Here is a 20,328-nt window from a genome sequence, read left to right as displayed (position 1 = left end):
CTGGCCGGAAAGTTCATTTTTCCCATAGACCAGGAGGAGAGGATATGAAGAGGAGAGTAGCTGGCACCGAGAGGAATAAAACTCGTCTCTTCCAGAGTAGCTGGGGTAGGAGTGAAAGCCTTGGGAGATAAGGAAGCTTCTTTTCTCCCACCACCGGAGAAAGGGGCTAGGGAGAAGCATCTATAGCCCCACACAAGATCTTGTGGAGGGGACCATCCCCCAATGGAGATCCAGGCCAAACTGCCTGACTTGGAAGGTTCTTTCCTCCCCTTAGAACAGGGAATAAAGAGGACTGGAGGAGAATCGATAGCCTCTGGGGTCATCAGTCAGGGGCCAGGCTGCTTTGTCCAGAGGCTACAGCAAGGGAGCAAAGCAGCTAGGGACAGTTTCCTCCAACCTTAACTTTCAATCCCCACCCTTATCCCAGCACGTTCCCACACCTCTCTCCTCCTTCCTCCGTGGGACTGAGCGTCCTTTTCCTTAACCTTTTAGTTACCACTTCCACGCACATACTTTTCTAAGCCCTCCAAAACAGTCAGCCTCACACTGCCCATCACTGCCTTCTCCCCCGCCGCAAGCCCGGCTCTGCACTTGGGTAAGGGGAGGTACTGGCCTCGCAGAGCCATGGGGGTGTGCGGGGGTGGGGGGGGCGGTTGTTCACTGGCCCTCGGATCTCTGCTGTAAAAACTGAGCGGCAGGGATCAGGCATGCGCAGCATCTTCGGGCGCATTGTGATGGGAACTGCTTCTCCGAGTCTCTACAAAGACTCCGGAGTAACCGCTAACCGCCCCCCCCAAGACCCCCCTTCTTTAAGACAGACACACAAACGCAGAGGCAATGCAGCTTTTCTTTCTTTTTTTCAAAGGGCCAGTTGCCGCTTGAAAGGCTAGCCCACGTGAAGACTAGTGTATTTCTATCGATCCCATCTCCGGTGTTGACAAACGCCAGCGCCGAGGCTTTGCAGTCCGGGGCTGCAGTTTGCAGTGAAGCTAAGCGGTGTGCGGCTTTAATTCCACGTCAGATCAACTTTGATCAATATCCCCCTACCGGCCCAATTGGAAGAGCCCAATTCACCGGCGCTGAGCCTTTCCGCTCTTTCCTTCTTTTTTCCCCTTTTTAGACCCACCATCTTCTGGGGGAAGAAAAGTCTCGGATTTTCTTTATAATTTCTTTCTTTCTTTCTCTCTCTCTCTTTTGTTTCTTTGGGGTTTTTTTGTTTGTTTTGTTTCTCGGTGTTTTGTCTTTTTTGTTTTGTTCGGTGTTTTAGGTTTTTATTCTCTCTCTCTCATTCTCTCTCTCTCTCTCTCTCTCTCTCTCTCTCTCTCTCTCTCTCTCGTAGTGATAGGGAGAGAGATCGCTTTGGCGAACCGAGCTTGCAGCCAATGAACCCGCCTTCCAGATTGGTGTGAAGACAGAAGTGAGGTGGGGGGCGGGGAGGGGGTGTGAGAGAACCTGGAGAGGGAACAAGAAAGGGAGAGAGAGAGAGAGACTGAGAGAGAGAGAGAGAGAGAGAGAGAGAGAGAGAGGAGGCGGTGGAGGAGGAGGACTAGTGTGGGGTGGAAAGGAAGAGTGAGCGAGAGCAAGTTGAGGGGAGGGGGTGTAAGAGCCGGCGAATTCTTTTTCTTTTTCTATTATTATTTTGACGACTCCTGAGTTGCGCCCATGCTCTTGTCAGCTTCGTTTTAGGCGTAGCATGGCCAGGCAGAAGAAAATGGGGCAAAACGTGCTCCGGGCGGTCTTCCTTTTAGTCCTGGGGCTTTTGGGTCATTCTCACGGAGGATTCCCCAACACCATCAGCATAGGTAAGCGCGAGCAAGCAGCCAGTCGGGCCGGGCTCCCCTGCACCCGAGACCACTGCCCCGGCGGGGCTGCTGCGGCCGCGGGGCCCCATCCTGCATGGCCAGGGGAGGGGACCGGGGACGGGAACCCGGCAGGAGCCTCGGGGATCTGAGCCCCAGGGAGCCGGCTGGTCTGGGGAGCGGCGGGGACGCGAGAGGGGTCTCCCGGGGCTGGGGTGGGAGCGGTGGGCTCCCGGGGGTTTCGGAGAGGAGTGGAGCAGGCGAGGCGTGCGGGAGGCCGGGAGGCTGCAAAGGGGCGAAGAGTCGCGGCTTTTCGGCTGGCTGCTCTGGACTTTGCCATGGCGTGCGTGCCGCGGCTGGAAGTTGTCCCAGGGTGATGCTGCCTGTCAGGCCGCGCCAGGGCGCCCCGTCCCGCGTGTCCGTCTGCCAGAGACCGGCTGGAGCTGGGGGAGCTGGAAGCCCCCCCCCCCCCCCGGGTTCCCCAGACCCGGGCGGCAGCCAGGGTCGGTGGCGGATGGGGCAGGCGCGGGTGTGAGGCAGGGAGCCGTGCGAGCGAGCGGGCGGGCGGCGAAGTCACGCAGACCACGAATTCATGAATTGCCGCTGTGTCTGTCTGGAGCCCGGCTCCCGGGCGCTGGGAGAGAGTTCTCTCAGCTTCTGTCTTGTATTTTCGAGTCTGAGAAGTTAGAATTGTTGCCGTTACTGAACCAAACCCCCGAATTGTCCAGGGGGGATGGGGGGATGGCTGCCGGGAACAGGATGGGGCAGCAGGGGGAACGGAATTGTTTTTCTTGCCAACCCTTCCCTTTGCACCAGGAAAAGATGAACCAGCTTGTGGAGATGGGCATCGGGGTGAGGGTTGGCGGGGGGGAGAAGTGGAGAGGAAGCTACTGCCCGAGAAAGAACCGAGTCCCCAAAGCAGCCCCCTCTTCCCCCTCTCCCCTTTCCCCCTTGCCTCTGGCCTCTTCTCTTCCTCTTCAGTCAGGAGGAAAACCAGGTTTCTCTTGGCCAAAATTTGAGTTCACAAGAGTCTAGAAAGACACACAGGTTGAAAATCAATAATCACCGCACACCCCAGTGCCATCGAGAGATATCCCCTATCTGTAGTGCTCCCCAGTTTCTAGCCGGTCCTGGGAGGGGACACGAACCAAATCTCGGTTCCTTTTGCTTATAGGTGGACTTTTCATGAGAAACACGGTGCAGGAGCACAGCGCTTTCCGCTTTGCCGTGCAGTTATACAACACCAACCAGAACACCACGGAGAAGCCCTTCCATTTGAATTACCACGTAGATCACTTGGATTCTTCCAATAGTTTTTCTGTGACTAATGCTTGTAAGTAGATCTGCTTTTTCTCCCTTTTGGGACCTTCGGGACCTCACTTGCATTTTGCTTGTGGGACTTGGGGTCTGCGTGTGTGCTGGGGGGGGTGATTGCCTCAGTAGACGTATCAGGGGCTCTCCTTCAATCCAGGTTTCATGCGGCATAAATCAATTCCGTAGGTTCCTGCTGAGGGACTTAAGGCAGTGCACAAAACTCTGTTGTGAATAATGTTAGATGCAAAAGTTTTATTTTCCTCCTTGCTAAACTGGCGTTCCCTCCCCCACACTCCCCTCTTTGGGCTGGAAAAAAGAAAGAAAGAAAAAATAGCATGGTTGTTCAGGGAAATTTCTTCAGATGGGATAAAAAAAACACAACTCTTGATTGAGTCAATTCAGGATGTACATTACTTGATTGTTAAAGCTCGCGCCTGGCTATAGGAATGAGCTGAATTTGACAATCACCTAATATTTAGGAGCCAAATATGAGAAATTCTGCAAACAAGTGACCTTGAGGCACAGATCAGGCTGGGTTTCCTGGCCTCTTTCTGTCCTATAATATCACCTTTCTTACTAAGAGAGCTCTGATAGGAACTGATAAGACAAACTCATTACAAGTGATGAACGCCTGGCAAACTGAAGGGAAGGGAGAAGACAGTGTTCGGGTTACTATTTGGGAAGCTACTTCTACCTCCCCTAGTATTGTTCACCGCCCCCCCACCCTGATTCTTCTTAGGGCAAAAGGTGGAGGGGAGGGGGGAGGCTTGCAGCAGAAAACCTGAATTTCAAAAGGGAGGAATTTCATCAGCCCCAAAGCCATTTCTGAAATACCTAGTTGTGCTCTGATTGTTCCTCTGGAAAGGGGACATTTTGAGAAGTAAAACCATGGGAACCCAAATGACCAATAGCCTGTTGGACACAGGTTTTTCTTGAATGGAATGTTTTATGAGAAAGACTGGTAATTCTTCATCTAAGCTTATTTTACTAAAAGTTTTCACAACAGTGAGGCTGATGATGGCATAAATATGTTTTGCTTTTACGGCTGGTGTAGTTTGGCATTTTGGGTTTTTTAAGTTTTATTTCAAGGGAGAAATGATATTTATGTTTCATTGGGGGAAACTTTGTATATAACTTCCTTCTAATTCTTCTGCCTCAAAGGATATGTGACTTCCAAAAACTGTTGAAAGGGTCACCAAGGGCACAGGTTCCTTGGATTTGAAGGCTTAGGTCAAGGAGATGGGGGTGAAGTACTTTGCAAGAAATGTGACACTTCAGCAGGTTTAAGAAAATTTTAGCTGAAGGTACAGATCCTTATATGAACATGTTCTGAGATACTCTGTATTTGACATTCATTGGCTTTCCGACATTGACAAAAATAGGAACTTATTAATTCCAGCTAAGTGTGAAAGTTACAAAATGTCTGTCTATACTTTGCATCTTATTTCAGTAATCCCAGCCTGTCGCTACAGCACTTACAACACACATCTGACTCTTAATCCTGCAGCACTGTGATCTTGTCAAGAGGCTGAATCTCAAATGCAGCTTCCTAAGTATCAATTAGAACAGATTTAAAACCAAATACATCAAACTAGCAGGATTTATTAATAATAATGAATAATATCTATTTCAACTCACTTTAGTGTCTTTCCACTGATGAGGACTGGGATAAGAGTGCCAATTAACTTCTTAGGAATGGATTGATTTCCGAGGTCTTTCGTCCTGTTTTTCTATGGTCAGATCGGATTGACACCCACCTGCTAAGGGCTATCGGAACCCTACCAAGTAGCAAGAAGGAAATGATCCTTGCCCTGTGAAAAGCTCAGGCTTGAGAACAATTGAGGCAATAAGTCATTCATATCGGTGTTGAGTTGCCTTAATGTCTTAACCTCCCAGGGCAATAAAGGAACAACCATGGGAAAGGAAAAGAAACTGATCAGCTCCCATACCCCCGATCCACAGCACTTCTGTTTAAAAGCTTATAAGGCTAGGTTATGGCTGGGGGCTTGAAAATGTGGGATAATGGGTGTGGCTCACTGGACAACGAGAAAGACAATACAAAAAAGTGACCTTGCTTTTAGTTATGCCAAATACACATATATGCCCACAAAGACACACACAGGAGAAATATCCAGAAACCAGTGATGTGTACCCAGCTGCCTGTTGCACTCTCAGACTTTACAGCTCAGAAGACAGAGGAGGAAAGCTACCATCTTCTCTGGTCCCCGAAACAGTTCCTCTCTGAATGTCACAATCATTGAATGGGGGCCAGATCCCAAAGCTGTCTCCGGGCAGCTGCTGCTTAGAAGCTTAGTATGAGAAAGATGACTAGTCCAACCACAATCTAATAGTCTCTGAATGCAGAAAACAAGCATTTCTAGGGTCCATGGGAGCCCTGGAGGTGTAACTCATCTTCCCCGCCCCCCCCCCCCAGGCTTAACTGTTCTTTTTCCTAGAGAAATAGAGATCATGTATCTCAGATGCTGACATAATAATACTAGTTCAGGACTGAAGCCTGGCAGGTGATCCCAGGTTCCATTCTTCCAACTGATTGCACTATTGTGCAGAGAAGAAACCCTGGATCCTCTCTCCTGCCCCTTCCTGGAGACCTAGGGAGAATTGGAGAAAACCCCTGATGAGTCCAAATCTGGTCTCCCACCTCTCCTATTTGGTTCAGTATGGAACAGGAAGGCAAAAATTAAAGAAACTTTTCCCTGTTTCCATTCAGAATTCCTAGTTTCAGCCCTAGAATTAATTTCTTCCCATGATATTCCCTGCATCCCCAATCCTTGGGTGGGCACACACTTTCCAGGGCTTAGGTGTGCAGGTAAACAAACCCCTGAAGAATAAACAAAGGGTAATGCTTTCTGTGTATGTCCCTGCTCCACCTCCCCTCCCCCAATGTATTCAGAAGGTTTCCTCGCAATGAATCCCCGGCAGCATATTTAAAGACTCTTCTTCACCAGCAACCATTTTTTTTTTTTTTTTTTTTTTGCACAACCCCCAAGAGGTTTACTTAAGACAGACTCCAACTTCGTTCTGTGTCTTAAGAGGCCAATAAACGCCTCTTTGGCTTTGAAACGTGGCTCATTTGGGATCTCGGTTCACAGGTGAATTAAAGTTTATTGAAGAGACTCATCTGATTTGAAGCACATGTTCCCATTTCATAGGAATTAATTGCGTTTGCTATCTGACTTTTCAGTTTAGCTAGATGACCCCAGAAGGGAGGATGGTGTGCATATATGGTTTCAGGATCCATGCGTTCACACACACAACCAGGGTGTATAAAAAGAGATGTACACACATGTTTTTAAGTTACATGTCTGTTCTTGAAAAACCCCATCTGATCGTCCCCGGGCTTTGGGGGTTGTGGAAACACCGAGGGAGGGCTGGGTCTCATTTGCGTGGCTTTGCTGCCCTGGTTCCTCGGGAGGCGCCTCGGCTTCCCTTGAAGTCCCCTCCCGTGTGTTGCTGCTGTGCACTTGTAGTGCACTCCACACTACATCGCCCCAGCCTCTGCAGTGTCAGCTCATTAGCACACAGATCTCATATTCCCTCTCCGCACTGTCATTGCAAAAATTGCTGTTGTACACCTTTACAGCCAACAAATGTGCTCGTGGATTACGCACTGTTTGCAAGAAGCAAGGAAAAGGCAAATGTAACCTTAAAGGTTATTCACCACGGAATTGTGCTCTAAACGCGTTGGCTTAAATAAAAATCCGTTGATGGAGGCGCAGTAGTGATGGTAGGACTTCGGAGTGCAGGCTCTAATGGAGCCCCAGGCAAAATCCCTTTGGCTGCCTAAATCTAACTCATCAGCTGCACATTTTTATTCCATTAATTTTTTTTTCGAGCCCCGTGAAATATACCTGCTGAGAGCACGCTCCCTTTATAACTGAGCGCGTTTTGCTACCAAGTGTACTTAGCTGAGACAGGTTTCCGTCTCTTTGCCCACAGATCACAATCTAATTATCTAATTATTCTAATTGCCAGGATCCATTTAACTGTTTAGGTCCATTTGGAAAGGAAATGTCTCCCCTGATCTGCTTCTCTGCTCTTTGGTGGGTTTGGTTTTGTTTTCGCGTTGGTCTCTTTCACGGAGTCTTTGGACCCAGGGTGAAGACCTGCAGTATCACTGCCCTCAAACGGATCTGCGTTATGCTAACCAGTGTCGACTGCTCCAGCCCCACCTCCCACCCCCCAGCTCCCCATCTTTGTGCCTCGGCTGCTGTCCCTCTCCTCTGTCTGCTGGCCAGTCTTCAATAAGCTCCCTGGCTTAGCTCACTTCTTGGCCCCTCTGGCCAGCTGGCTTAGCCCACTGAAGCACGAAGAGGTCGCCTCTGTGGTGCCAAAGACTTAAGTCACCTTCTCACAAGGTTTATTATGGGTTTTTTAAAATCTATTTTTTATGTGGAGAGGAGGGAGGAAGGTGATGCTGTTCATTTGGGCCGTAAAAATGGATGGCTATCAGCAGGCTGTAAAGGTGAGCTTCTAGCAAAGTGTACTGCCTCCCCTAGAAGGCAGCTTCCTGTTATCTACTAAGTGGGGGCGGGGGGGGGGGAGGGGGAGAGGCCAGGAAGGGTTTGAGTGGAAGGAACAAAGAGAACTATTGTTCTTTCTCTGTGCTTACAGCCAAATGAGCCACGGGTTTTCTTCCTCTCCGCAATTTTAACTTTTTTCCCCCTAAAATGAAACTAGTTTTCCACATCCCCCCACTTCGACCTCTACCCGAGGTTTCTGTAATTCTGCCTTTTCCTCCCTACTCCCCAAGATGGAAAGAGAATAGTGGGGGCTGGCTGAGATTTTTATGTTCTGGTTTTGGCTCCTGATGGATTTATTTTGAAATGTCATTATGAGGGGTAGTCAGAAGTGATTGGCTGGTTTCATTTTAAGAGACTGGAAAATAAATAAGGCTCCCGAGGCGTTGTTGTTAGTCTTCCTTTGTGGATAGAGATTTGTCATTTTTATACGGTGGGTTAAAGGATTAACAGACAGTATGGATTTTCAGAGAGGGCCAGAATTTGAGAAGGAAGCATTCGTAACTTTGGGGGAGTAAACATGCTTATTCGGATGCTTTAGCTTTGAGCTCCTCAGATTGAGACCGCAAACAGATTTGAAGGACCTTTCATAAAACTTTCTACCTTCTCTGCGGGTCAGGAATATTATCTGCATACCTTACCTGATCTGTTAAAAGAAATCACATTTTGACTTTGTTCCTTTGGCTTTGATACTTCGGGTCTAATTAGATAAAATGTCCACAGGAGGGTGCAATTAAAACCCTAGGTGGGGGCGATGGGTGTTCTTCAGCACGAGTGTGGGAGTTGTGCAGACGCATAAGGAACTCCCTCCCTGCTCGGGAAATGTCTGGGCTCCAGACGTAGAGCTACAAATAGCCTCAGCCTGTGTGTGGGATGAGCCTTGAGCTAGGGCAGCAGCCCCCCAAAAGGGGTCAGTACTTGGCAAAAGGTGAACACAGGCAGAATGTGTCTGTCCTCTTTCACACCTCTACTTCTTCTCTTGCCACAATTTCCCCCGCCGGCTCTGCCTGCCCAGCCCACGGCTTTTTGCTGGTCTCTGAGTGGCCCCCGACTCTGGTATCCCATCCACAATAAACTGACCTCGGCACTGTTCTCCGCTCTGGACTTTTCTGCTCCTTCTCTATCAGAATATCCCTGTTCTTGATCTATCCTCTTGAGGGCCTGCACTCTACTTTAGGGGTGGCAGTATTTTACCCTAATACAGGAATCTAGCTGAAAGTGGCCGATAAGGGGTTAGTATACCTAATGTGAATATTTGCTTTAAAGCCAGAGACTGTGGGAACCATAATGCTTCAGTTTCAAGGAAGGGAAGATACTCAAGTGGGTGTGTTTCTGGACGTGATGCACAGAGTGGCTGTTCGCTCTACCCAAAACAAAGATCAGCTGGCCCTGGTCATGGAAGACCTCTACAGGCCAAAGTAAAAAGCTACCTGCACGTGGGGGGTTCGGTGTAAGTACACCGAAGGCACAGGGCGGGTACAACTTCACCATGTCGAACTTGGCCTTTGTTGTAATTGGGAGAGTAGCCACAGTTCCTAGGGATTCATTTTATTCAGGAGGCAAATATGTATGGCTTTTTTTTTTTTTATGTCAACCATACCTCGATTAAATGGTCTAAAAAAGTGTGAACTTTTCATATGTTCTACCAAAAGAAAAAAAAAAAGAGGCTGTTGTAGAATCGGAAGGTGCCTCCGTGGGCACCGGCGGGAGGTACACCAGCATGGGACAGAGGTCATAGGGGGGAGTAAGGTGGTGAGGAAGCTGGCATGTAGAATGCAGGGATTACAAGGCAGCATTCCCCCCTCACAGACACTAAATGGTAGCTCCGGAGTGCTAAGGAGAGGAAACAGAGCTGGCAAGGACCCCTTCACCCCATGGGACACAGCTTAGTCTAGAACAGCACCTCTCAACCTTTTATGGGCACACCAATCACCCGGGAATCTTGTTAAAATGAAGTTCCTGATTCAGTAGGTCCGCGGTAGCATCCAAGAATTTGCATCTCTGGCAAACGCGGAGGTGATGCCGATGCTGCTGGTTCTCAAACCACTTCGAGTAAGAGTCCAGAGCAGGGAGACCATGATTACCAAAGAAAAAGGCTCTCCCAGACAAGCTCTTACCCCTATCTGTACCTCTTGACCTTCCAAAGAAGGTTCTGTAAGAGACACATTTGGCTCATTCTGATTCAAGGATGTCCCTATCACATTCCCAGGAACCCTGTGCCCGGTTCAGCCATGTCTGTAGGTGACATGATGAGATGTCTGATGAGAGCGTCTACTTAAGGTTGCTTTTTGTAGGGATTTGGAAGAGACTGGAAGGCAGGCTGAGAGAGGAGGTAGCTCATGAGCCAGGATGACAGAGTCTTGGCTCCTTGCCACACCCTAAAGTGTCCCCTTTAGAAACAACCTGCCTGCGAGAGTTAAGGTTGGCATGCAGTGGCAGCTGCCTTCCCGCTCTGCTTCTCAGCTGTCTGACCCCCTTAAACAGGGTGAGAATCAAGAGGTACAACACAACTCGAATTCTGTCTGGTTCCCTAACAACTGAAAAATTGACTACATTTTCAAGGCTGGTGCCAAGAACACACTGTGAGGTAGAGGGGAGGAAAGGGAGGTAATGTCACTCTCGAACGTATCTGAGCTGAGGACTGCTCCAGAGAAGTCATTAGAAGCTCACCCAGTGTCATTCGAAGGCTGCCCAATGACACCCTACTACCCTAAATATTGTCCCCCTATGGCGGTCGGCCATTAGAAATTCCACACTATTTATTTGTGGTATGGCACTTCAAGGCCTGTGCTAAAATGCAAGCATACCATCTGAAAGTGAATGAGTTAAATCCTTATCAGCCATTGAGGTTGCAACCAGAATTCTTTGACCAGGTTACCACCTATTACCTTGCAGAATCCTTAGAGGAGTTTTCCAAGACAGATAAGTGCCCCCAAACAAGGCACCTTCCCAAGAAAGTGGGGGCATCAAATAGATGGTGGGCAGTCAGGGAGCACAGGGAGACTCTTAAAGATGAGGAAGAGTCCCTCAAATACACTTCACCTATCTGGCAACATTTGACTTTCTCCCTGGATAAATTCTGGGAGTTTCTTCACTAAGATTTTAGTTGCCTTTGACCCTGCAAGTCCCACCCTTTTGATAGTGGTGGGTGTATCCTCTCTGCCACGCTGGTTGTTTGCTGCAACAGATGATCTCAGCCTCTAGATTCCCCACAATTACTGTGGGATATTTTCGGAAGTAAAACCAGTTTGTGATGAGGGATGGTGAGGATTTTTTAAACCTTTTTAAAAATGTTGCAATCAAAACTAGTTCCCTTTCAATTATCCATGATTGGCTGATGTATTTTGCCAATTACTTATTGCGACAGGGACCTCATTCTTGAAGCTGCCCAGAAAGGGATCAGGCAACGAATGAGACAGGAAAGGACAGGACCCAGCCTGCGCAGCAGTAATTGTGTGGATGTGGTTGTGGGTCTCTGTGTGGGTGAACACCTTTACACATTTAAGGTAGAAAGGCTGCCAACATCTACAGTCAGCCAGAACCTGTTACAGAGTCTCAAATATTCTTATATTTCTTTGTTATCTCCAAAGCTACTTGTTCGTTAGTTTAAAACAGTATTTCTTGAATTGGACCACTTGCATCAAAATCGCCAGAGATGTTTGTTAAACATACGATTTCCTAGGTCACACTCCAGATGTTTTAAATCAGAAAATATAAGGATACGCCTTTTTTTTTTTTAACAAGCTCTATGGGTGATTCTAATGCACACTCGCGTTGGGAATCACTAGTTTAATTAGCCCTGGTACTGCAAACAGAGATCTGTGGATTCAAACTGAACATTTGTTGAGCACCCACTAAGCTGCAGGCATTGTACCAGGCACTTTCACATACGTGACTTCTGTAAGCAAGCGAGGTGCTTTTGGCCCATGCGAGCATTAGTGAGTGGCTCTCAGGTTGGAAATCCAAGACTTGAGAGAACTAAGACTAACCTCAATTGAGTCACAGTCTCTGAGGTAAACAAAGCAAAACTGCTCTTTGCAATGGTAAGTAGAGATGAGGCAATGACTTTATTTTTGACTTCTCTTCTTTGCTTGTTAGCTAATGATCAGTCCTTAGCCATGCTATAAACTAGGTGGTATGACAAATGCCAACCCATTTGTGAAAAAAACAGATGCACTGCAGTCACTTTATATGTTATTCATTGTGCCATCCTTGTTATCAACAAAGGCTGAAATAATATTGACTATCATTCATTGAACCCATACTTTGTAGAAGACATGGCACATGTCTTATCTCATGGAGTCAGCCCAACATTGCCAGAAAGGAGGTACTCTCATCTTTATTTTATAAAAGAGGAATCGGAGGTGGTTCAAAACATACATAAGCAACTAGCTCCAGGTCACACAGCTGGCTAATTAGTGAGGCCAGGATTCTAGCTGAGATATTCCTGCCTCTAGAGCCTGGACTCAATTTCAACTGGGGCTGAAGTCTCCAATGATTACAGGGGCCAGGTGGATCGCATAAATGTGTCAGTTGGGCCAGGTGTGGAGTGGTGGGGCTTGGGCCATCTGGAGAGTCCATGCCCCTCACCTGAAGACACCTAAATCCATTTTTTTAAAAACCACTGTGGGACAAACAGAACATCTGCAACAGGCCTTGGGGGAAGGTGTGAATCTCTGCCGTCTACACTGCATTATCCCCCTTCCTCTAGCAGCTAAGTTGCTAGTTGAGGGAAGTTCTATTAACTTGTAGTTAAAAGTACTGAGAAGATCAGAAAATCTCTCCTGCACAAAAGAACTGTTTGACCTTCTCCTCCTGGTGTGCCATCAAGGTACCTCAATATGGCAGAACTTTCTCCCCTTGGTGCACACACTTATGGTCCTGTGTGCATTCACTGTATATGCAGTGGCCGTTCGTGGTTGCCTAACCATGACTAACCTTCCTCCCGGCGATGCTGAGGCGTGCGGCAAGAGCAGGATGCTGGCACAGGGTCATTAACAGGTGCCCAGGAGGTCAGAAGAGGAACTACCGGGGGTGCGGTAGGGGAAACTGCTTAGGTTCTGGTAAATGCAAATCCCAGCTCCACAAATGGGAGGCCACCGGGTCAAGTACGGCCGTGCCAATATTCACCCAGGGTGGGAACTTCCCAAACACCCCAAGAAAGAGGCTTATTAACTTTAGACCGTTACTGGGTCCAAAATAGAGACATACAGTTAGTTGTGTGGAGCTGTATAAACTGACCTAAGGCAGTTTAGTCATTCAGATGACTGGGTATGTTTTGTTGGATATCAGTAATTTGCCATTGTTAAAGGGAGGACTATAGGTCTTCTCCCCATAACCTCACTATCAGATTTAAAAGTAAGCCTCAGACAAAACTCTGTTTCTCATTAAAATAGCAAGCAGGCATAAAAATAATTGGACAGCTTGTTCTGTAGGCTCAGGCAAGTCCAGCTGCCTTTCCTTTTAGGTGCTGAACAGCACCTTGCCTGAAGGTTCACTTGGGGCAGACAAACAATACTCTAGTGGCGGGTTGCAGGTAACCAAGAATCCTCCTTAGTGGCTGCCCACAGGACTATTTACAAATTAACCCTAGGGTACCAGTTCTAAGGGATAACACGGTAGAGCTTATTAGATCCTTATATCTTCTTTCTGCTACTTTGGGACCACCTCTACCATATTCCTAGCCCATCAACATATATTGAACACTACCGAAGTCACCAATGAGAAATTTAATGTTAATTTTAAAAGCCTCTGGTGTTCATTAGAGATAAAGATACCCAAAGTGCTTGTAGAACCACTTCTGGGTTGGAATTTTTAAATGCTAGATAACCACTCCTGCACTGTGTATTTCCAAGTAAGAGTAACTGGACCCGCCCCCCCACCAGGGTGTAGATTCAGACTAAATAACCCACATCTATACCACACAATTTATGTCGAAGTCTTATAAATTACAGAAAATATAACACTTGAGCTACCATGTTTCTTATGGCCTTGGAAAGCAGTATAAACTGTAGGGGGGATTAGGGGCATGGTGAAATGAACAATGGAGCAGGATTAGGAGATCTACCTGGATGACCTCAGGCAAGTCACTCTGTTCTCTGTTGAAGTTTTTATGTTTGGTAAAATGGGAAGGTTCTTCCGGATGATCTCTAAGGAGGCTTCCATTTTTGACATCTACCATTCCCTCTTGTCTAATCCCTCCCACCTCCTCTTCTAGTAACAGTCTCACTTCATTTCTTACTGAGGAAAGATCATCCAAAATGAAAGCCCCTCAAATTCTTCATCTACATCTAGAAACTTCTCTTTATATCCATCTATTCTTCGGCTTTTCAAGACTATGATCCAACTAATAAATCCTTGAAACCAATGGACAGGGCTTCTAGCCAGTTGTGGCTTATCCTGGCTCGCATCTCACCTCTTCCACTTGCTAGCTGTGAGAACTTGGGGCAAGTTTACTTAATTTCATTGTGCCTCAGATTTCCCAATTATAAAGTGGGGATAATAATAGTCTTCACCTCATAGGGTTGTGGAGAGTTTCAAAATGAGACAATTTGCAAATCCACATAAAGCACTGAGAATAGTGCCTGGCACATATTGGATATTATTATTATCAACATAATCATTAGTTTAAAATCCTTTGAGCTTTTTGTCCTAAAAACAGAAACCTCATTTCATTTGGAAAGTAAAATCTCTCGTCACTTTAGGGACCAGATTTCCTTCCTGAACAGCTGCCCTCTGAGCCTTTCTATAGTTTTCGGCTCTTCCCCGAACCCAAGATTATTTTTTCCTGCCAAGAAAACCATCCCAGCATCCTTTCAGATCACCAGCCCACCACCATGACCTTCTATATCCCTCACCCATGCATCCAAATTCCCAAACCCATCCAGTTTGCTTCTTGGGAACGACAGCTACTCAGATACACTCTGTGGTCAAAGAACTCAGAGATGCAGTTTTCTGCATCATCTAAGGACTATGGGTTCAAGGGAAGACCTCAAGTCTTCTCTCCCAAATAAATGGTCTTCTTCATCCCTAAGTCCAACTACTTCCAATCCCAAAAATGAATCCTCCTTTCTGTTCTTTTGTGACAAGCCATTAAGCAAACAGTACACAAGTAGCCCCCTGCCTTCCCAAAGGCCCAGGAGGCATCCATGTGTCTCTCTGACGGTTGATTCGGAAGAAAACATTTGGGCCAAGCTCCCAGGGGACTGGCTCTTCAGCCCTAGAGCTTCTCTTAGACATGGGGCTGCCCGCTGAGGGATGCAAGGAAAAGAAGCAAGGAAGTGCTCCGGGCCTCCCAGGAGGAAGCCCCTTCATTTTGGGGGGCATCGTTGGCCCATTAGGGAGGGAGATTCCTCCATGGGTCCCAGAGACAAGAGCCCAGGGAACTGAGGAGACAGGCACTCTGTACCCCCCTTTCTTTTCTAGAGCACGCAGTGCCCTGGAGCGCACACGTTGCATTCATCTTCCCCTAGTCCTTCCCGCTGCCTAGTGACACTGAGCATTTGCTAATCCTTTTAGTCTAATCCTTTTAGGCTCTTGCCATCCAGATGATGACAGCTCAACAGAGACCCACTTCTGGCACATCTGAGTCCAGTCAACCCTTTGAGTAAATATCACAGCCTCTTCCAAGAGTTCAGTCCACTTTGTGCAAGGGTTACTAACGGTGTCCTTTGACCTCCTGGTTTCTGTCAGTCCCAACTCTTCCTGTCCCCCATTCTTCCTTCTGCTGCCTGTAGATCTGGAGACCGCAAGGATTAAAAGACAATGAGGAAAGTTGAGCTTGCCCCTGGGCAGAGAGACCCAGAGCTGCCAAGCTCTGTGTGCACTCACTGCTGGCCCTTAGGTTCTGCACCTGTCTCTCCCGAGCCAGGGGCTACTCTTTCTCCTACTTAGTTTGGGAGCAACTGGAGGACAAAGGATGGCTCTAAATTGGACAGCCTGCATTTGAATCTTGGCTCTGTCTCTTCCTGGTCATGTGACCTGGGGCAAATTACCTAGCCTCTCTGAGCCTCGGGTTCCTCATCTGCAGAGTGAAGATGAATATAATCATAACTGACTTATAAAGTGGCTGTGAAGATTGACTCAGATCATCCATGTGAAATATTTAACGTCACTCCTGGCGTAGAGTAAGCGTTCAATAAATGGTAGCTGTCATTAACATGGAGTGTTGAGGCGGTTGGTAAGTGGAGGAGAGGAATAGAATTAGTCAAAACCAAACTGTGGAAGAGATTCTTCCCATCTCTGGCCATCCCTCAAGCCCTTCAAACTAGTGTGTACCCTCTGGGGGTCTGTAGCTGAAACCAGGCCAGATGGGATCACTTTTGAGTACTCACAGTGCTGCCTCGGGCATAAGGGATTTGCTTTAGGGCAAAGCAAAGGAGAGAGAATTGACTTGATGACCCCAAAAGCCAGTGCATACACACCACTAGGTTCAATCATGCCACCGTTGAGTGGAATTGTCTAAAAGGACATGCTCCCTTCTGGTTTGTTTTTTTTTTTTTTTAATCTGAACTAGATATGCTTGGGGAAAAGCAGCATGGATAGTAATACGATAACCTTGGCACTTGCTGGCTCGAAGGAAAGAACAACCTTTCGTCAAATGTAAAGTCTATTTTCATGTGTGGAGAGTGGGAGAGTGGAAAAGTGGATCCTGGAATCTCCACTTAGACAAGGAAAAATGTGGTGCCAGTTGAGTTCTCCCAGCTGTGATTTTTCTGAGTTCTTTTAATTAAGGGTGATGTGTGGATGGAAGTTGAGAGCATATCAGTTTGAGTGGATGGATTTTCTTCTTTTGATGTTGCTTGCCTAAGTCAGACCAAAAATAGCAAAGGAAGGAGATATGGAAGAGGTTAAAAGAGAAATTTTGCTAATGTGATTTTCCAGCATTGCAGCCTCCTTTCTCCCCAGAGCAAAGGTTAACTAGCTAATTCCACAAGCACAGACTCACTAGAAAGGATCCTGCTGAGGACCACAGGGCCATGCAGTCCTTTTCCTACCCTCTCTTCCTTTGTATTCTGGGGCTGATCTGCCAGCATGGTGTCTCCAGCAGGCCCAAACCTGGGTGATGACCAAGAGCAGTTTTTTTTCCTTCCTACCCCAGGGCGCCCTTGCTCTGCCTGCATCACCTCCTCTTCTCATTTCCTACCCAAGCCAACTGCTATGCGGCCTCAAGGGATCACTGGGCTTTTTTCCCCTCTCAGATGAGGAAACTGAGGAACAGAGAGGCTAAGTCACTTTCTCAGAGTCACACAGCCAGTGATGGCTGAACCGAGATTATAGTGTGGGTCTTCTCCTTCTTGGCACTTCTCTATGTTGTCTTCCCAACATAATCCCTTTTGTTTTAACTTTCACGGTGATGCCATGATGTTATGTATGAAAATAATAACAGCCTTGTCTTTTATAAGTAGGTATCAGAGAGGAAGAATAAATCCACAGCAAGTGAATTAGAAATGCAGGAAAGCACGAGTTTCGGGCACCACATGTAATGGTATCTTCTATTTAGTGCCTCCGATGTTAGCCTGTCATCTTACCACCCTCTGATTTATAGTCACAAATGAGCCAAACTAAGTCTTGAAGGCCTGTTATAGATCACAGACTGTTGGAGATAGAGCAAGTAGTTCTAGTCCAACTACCTCATTTTGTGGATAAGGGTAGTGAGGCCAAGGAAGGGGCAGAGATTTGCCAGAGTCGATGCGAGGCAGCTCCCTAGTGGCAGAAGCAAGCTGAGGGTCTAGACGGCCAGATTCCCAGAGTGGGCTCTTGCCCACCACGGTTTGCAACCTTACCAGCAGAGTGTTGTACTAAAGCAGCACCACAAGGTTTATTACATTCCCATTTGCTGCTCTCTTTTTTCTCTAATTGTTTTATGAGTATAAGTCATAGTATCCCAACCAGATTTTTAAAGCATAGGATATTTTGCTATGATTATACAAGTTAAAATGGAAAATTAACTCATGTTCATCGTTGAAAAAAAAAAAAAAACTTCAAAAATATAGAAAGAAGAACCATCCAAGTAAAGTAAAAAGTTGCCCCAAACTTGGGTTTTATCATATGTAGAGAGATGTGTATCCTGCCTTTTTACTCTGTATTATATAGGGACCATTTTTCCAGAGTCCTTAAATGTTCTCTAAAAATTTGTTTTTTTAACGTCTATAAATTATTGTGTCACATAGTGTCACCTTATGGCATATATATACCATGATTTTTATATAACCATTACCCAATTTTATGCATTTAGCCAGATTCCCAATTCACTGAGGTTTATAATTACACCTTCGCCTCCTGTAATATCTCCATCCTGGCACAGGTCTGAACACACAGCAAATAATAAATACTTGCTGACTAATGAGTTGCCTTGGCCTTTCTGGAGTGATCATTATTCCTCCCCCAGATAGGGCAGCCAAAGCCAGAGCTGGACCTTCCATCCTCTCTTAAGGTACATGTTAAATAGCTCAAGACAGGCTGTATAGCAATGGTGGTTATGCTCAGAAGTCAGGCTTTCTGGGCTCAAGTCATGGACCCATTGCTTTCTGGTGGTACAGCCGTAGGCGAGGCACTTAACCCCTCCAAGCCTCAGTTTTTCTGTCTGACAAATGGGGAAATAGTAGCGTCCACCTCATAAGATGGCAGTAAAAATTAAATGAGAAAATATGAAGAAAGCACCTGGTATATAGTGAGCACTCAACAAATGTTAGTCACCATTATGAATATTATATCTGTCAAAGGAATAAAGCACCAGACTTGCAGTCAGAATGCCCTGGTTCTTTGTTCCATCTCTGCTCTTATGTGGCCCTATGGCCTTGCAGAAGTCAGTTTACTTGTCTAGGTCATAGTTGCTTCATCTACAAAACAGGAATACTAATCCCTCAGCTGGGAACCTTACAGGGAGTTTATGAAGATCGAATGAGAGAATGAATGTGAAAGTGTTTTGAGAACCATGAAGTAAAGTATGATTGCGAAGTATGTCAAGTCAGACGTCACGTGTGATTGTTGTCAGTAGGCCTGGAGATGCGGAAGGCGCAGGAGACTAGGAGGAATATACTGCGCCTAGAGAGTGGTTTCCAGAACTAAACCCCCGCTATTGGAAATATAGACTGTTATAGACAGATGGGACCTTAGAGATCACCTAGCCCGACATCTGACTATTATGCGGAAGAGCAGGGTTGCAGAGAGGAGAGAGCTTGAGATCACAGAGCTAGTCACAGAACTGAGACCAGAACTCAGGTCTCCAGATTTCCTGAGCAGAGTCCTAAAGCGATCACCGCAACTCTTTATTTATTGGCCTTTCTCTCAAAGGGGATGAGGAAAAGATGTAGTTATTTGTGGAATCCTTGTAGGTAGGAGCTGATCAATTGGAGTTTTGTTGCAGGGACAAGCCGCATCTAGCAGAGCTCTGCTATATTTTTAAATGCCAACCTCATTCCAGGAAAGGGAGAGTAAAGGGGCAGGAAGGTGATGGGGGGGCGGGTCTCAGTCAGGTGGGATGAGTATGCCCTCAGATTTGGACAGATTCCCAAGGGACTTCTGTTGTTCCCAGCACTGACCGCTGCAGCAGATGGCCTTTCTTTGATTGTTAATATTTATCCTTGCAATCGGTCCTCAGTTGTGTGTTTTTGGAGAACTTGGTAAAGCAGATGAAATTGCCAGTTGCTTGAAAATACAATTGCCAATTGTTGGAATGAAGTAGATTGATTACAGCCAGAGGACCATTCATTTTACCCTGGCACGCATACAGCTGACGTCAAGCAAGAGCTACATCACTGATGGCAGCTCAGATATCACTGCATCCCCTGAATTATATCCCTCCAGGTACTCAGTAAATATATGTGTTGGATACTTTCATCTTTACTCTATTTTAGCTGAGATGAGAACACATAAACACTTCCATCTGACAACCTTTTCAAGTTCAACACCAACAGAAGGTTATTTTAAAAAGAAACAAGAAAGGGGTTTTTCAATAGCAGACTCCAAAGGTGACTAAAAACGCTATCCAACGAGGCGGCCCGTTAGGAAATGTAGTGTGAAATGTGTCAATACGATGAACCCGAAAGAGGTCTCACTATTCTTAGCTCCAGATTTGTGGCTGCCTTACCCAGCTGCCCCTGTGGCCCGGACAGAGTCCATCAAGTTTCACCCTCCACCCCCAATCCTGAAGCTCCACCCCCCTTCCTCCCTTCAGCTGAAGGAGACCCTGTTGCCAGAGGCAACTCGCTTTCACCTTGTCCTCTGCAGGGCTCCCGAGGAGAGGGACTCCCTGCCTTGGCGGGAGGGGAGGAGAAAGCCCTTAGAAAGTTCTCTATCATGCTACAGAGATCACTGGTTGCTGTGCCTCAAATGAGGCAGTGAGGGCGAGCCGAAATCAGGCCTCTTGCATCTGCAGAAGTGGCCCTAATCTGAAATCAACAAGAAGGGTGGAAAGGTGAACTGACCTTGTTCGCCAAGCCCTGTTCGTGGAGAACAAGGGGCTCCCCCCGGAAGCTGGAAAGGAACCAATTTCGGACAAGTCAAAGGCAGGGTCTACTTTACCAAGTGGGAAGTAAACATATGGAACCCTTCGCCCAGAGCTGATGCCGGCTGAGAATGTAAATACAGTCTGAGAAGTTTCAGTCCATTCATGCTGTGTGGGGACATCTTTACTCTCTGAGCTCAAAATCAGTGAGGACAACTAGGTCCTCTGA

General features: G+C 46.9%; 1 protein-coding gene across 6 annotated transcripts in view; it reads left to right on the top strand.

Moving 5' to 3' along the window:
- Window positions 1-814: 814 nt before the first annotated feature.
- The window catches only part of GRIA3 (glutamate ionotropic receptor AMPA type subunit 3), a 275,580-nt gene continuing 256,066 nt past the window's right edge, over window positions 815-20,328 (top strand). For 3 of the 6 annotated variants that reach the window (XR_013444731.1, XM_078064944.1, XM_078064943.1), the window contains exons 1-2: window positions 1,676-1,802; window positions 2,974-3,132. Coding sequence is in view for 5 of the 6 variants with exons in the window: in XM_078064944.1 (XP_077921070.1) it covers window positions 1,694-1,802; window positions 2,974-3,132 (268 nt within the window). In the remaining variant the exon portion in view is untranslated. Of the gene's footprint in view, window positions 997-1,070; window positions 1,423-1,675; window positions 1,803-2,973; window positions 3,133-20,328 lie in introns of those variants that run through there. The other 3 variants (XM_078064947.1, XM_078064946.1, XM_078064945.1) reach the window with 3 other exon arrangements.

Source organism: Halichoerus grypus, chromosome X, assembly GCF_964656455.1.
Source record: "Halichoerus grypus chromosome X, mHalGry1.hap1.1, whole genome shotgun sequence".
Taxonomy (NCBI): domain Eukaryota; kingdom Metazoa; phylum Chordata; class Mammalia; order Carnivora; family Phocidae; genus Halichoerus; species Halichoerus grypus.
The sequence above is the reverse complement of the archived record's forward strand: the minus strand, read 5'-3'. Positions and strand labels throughout refer to the sequence as shown.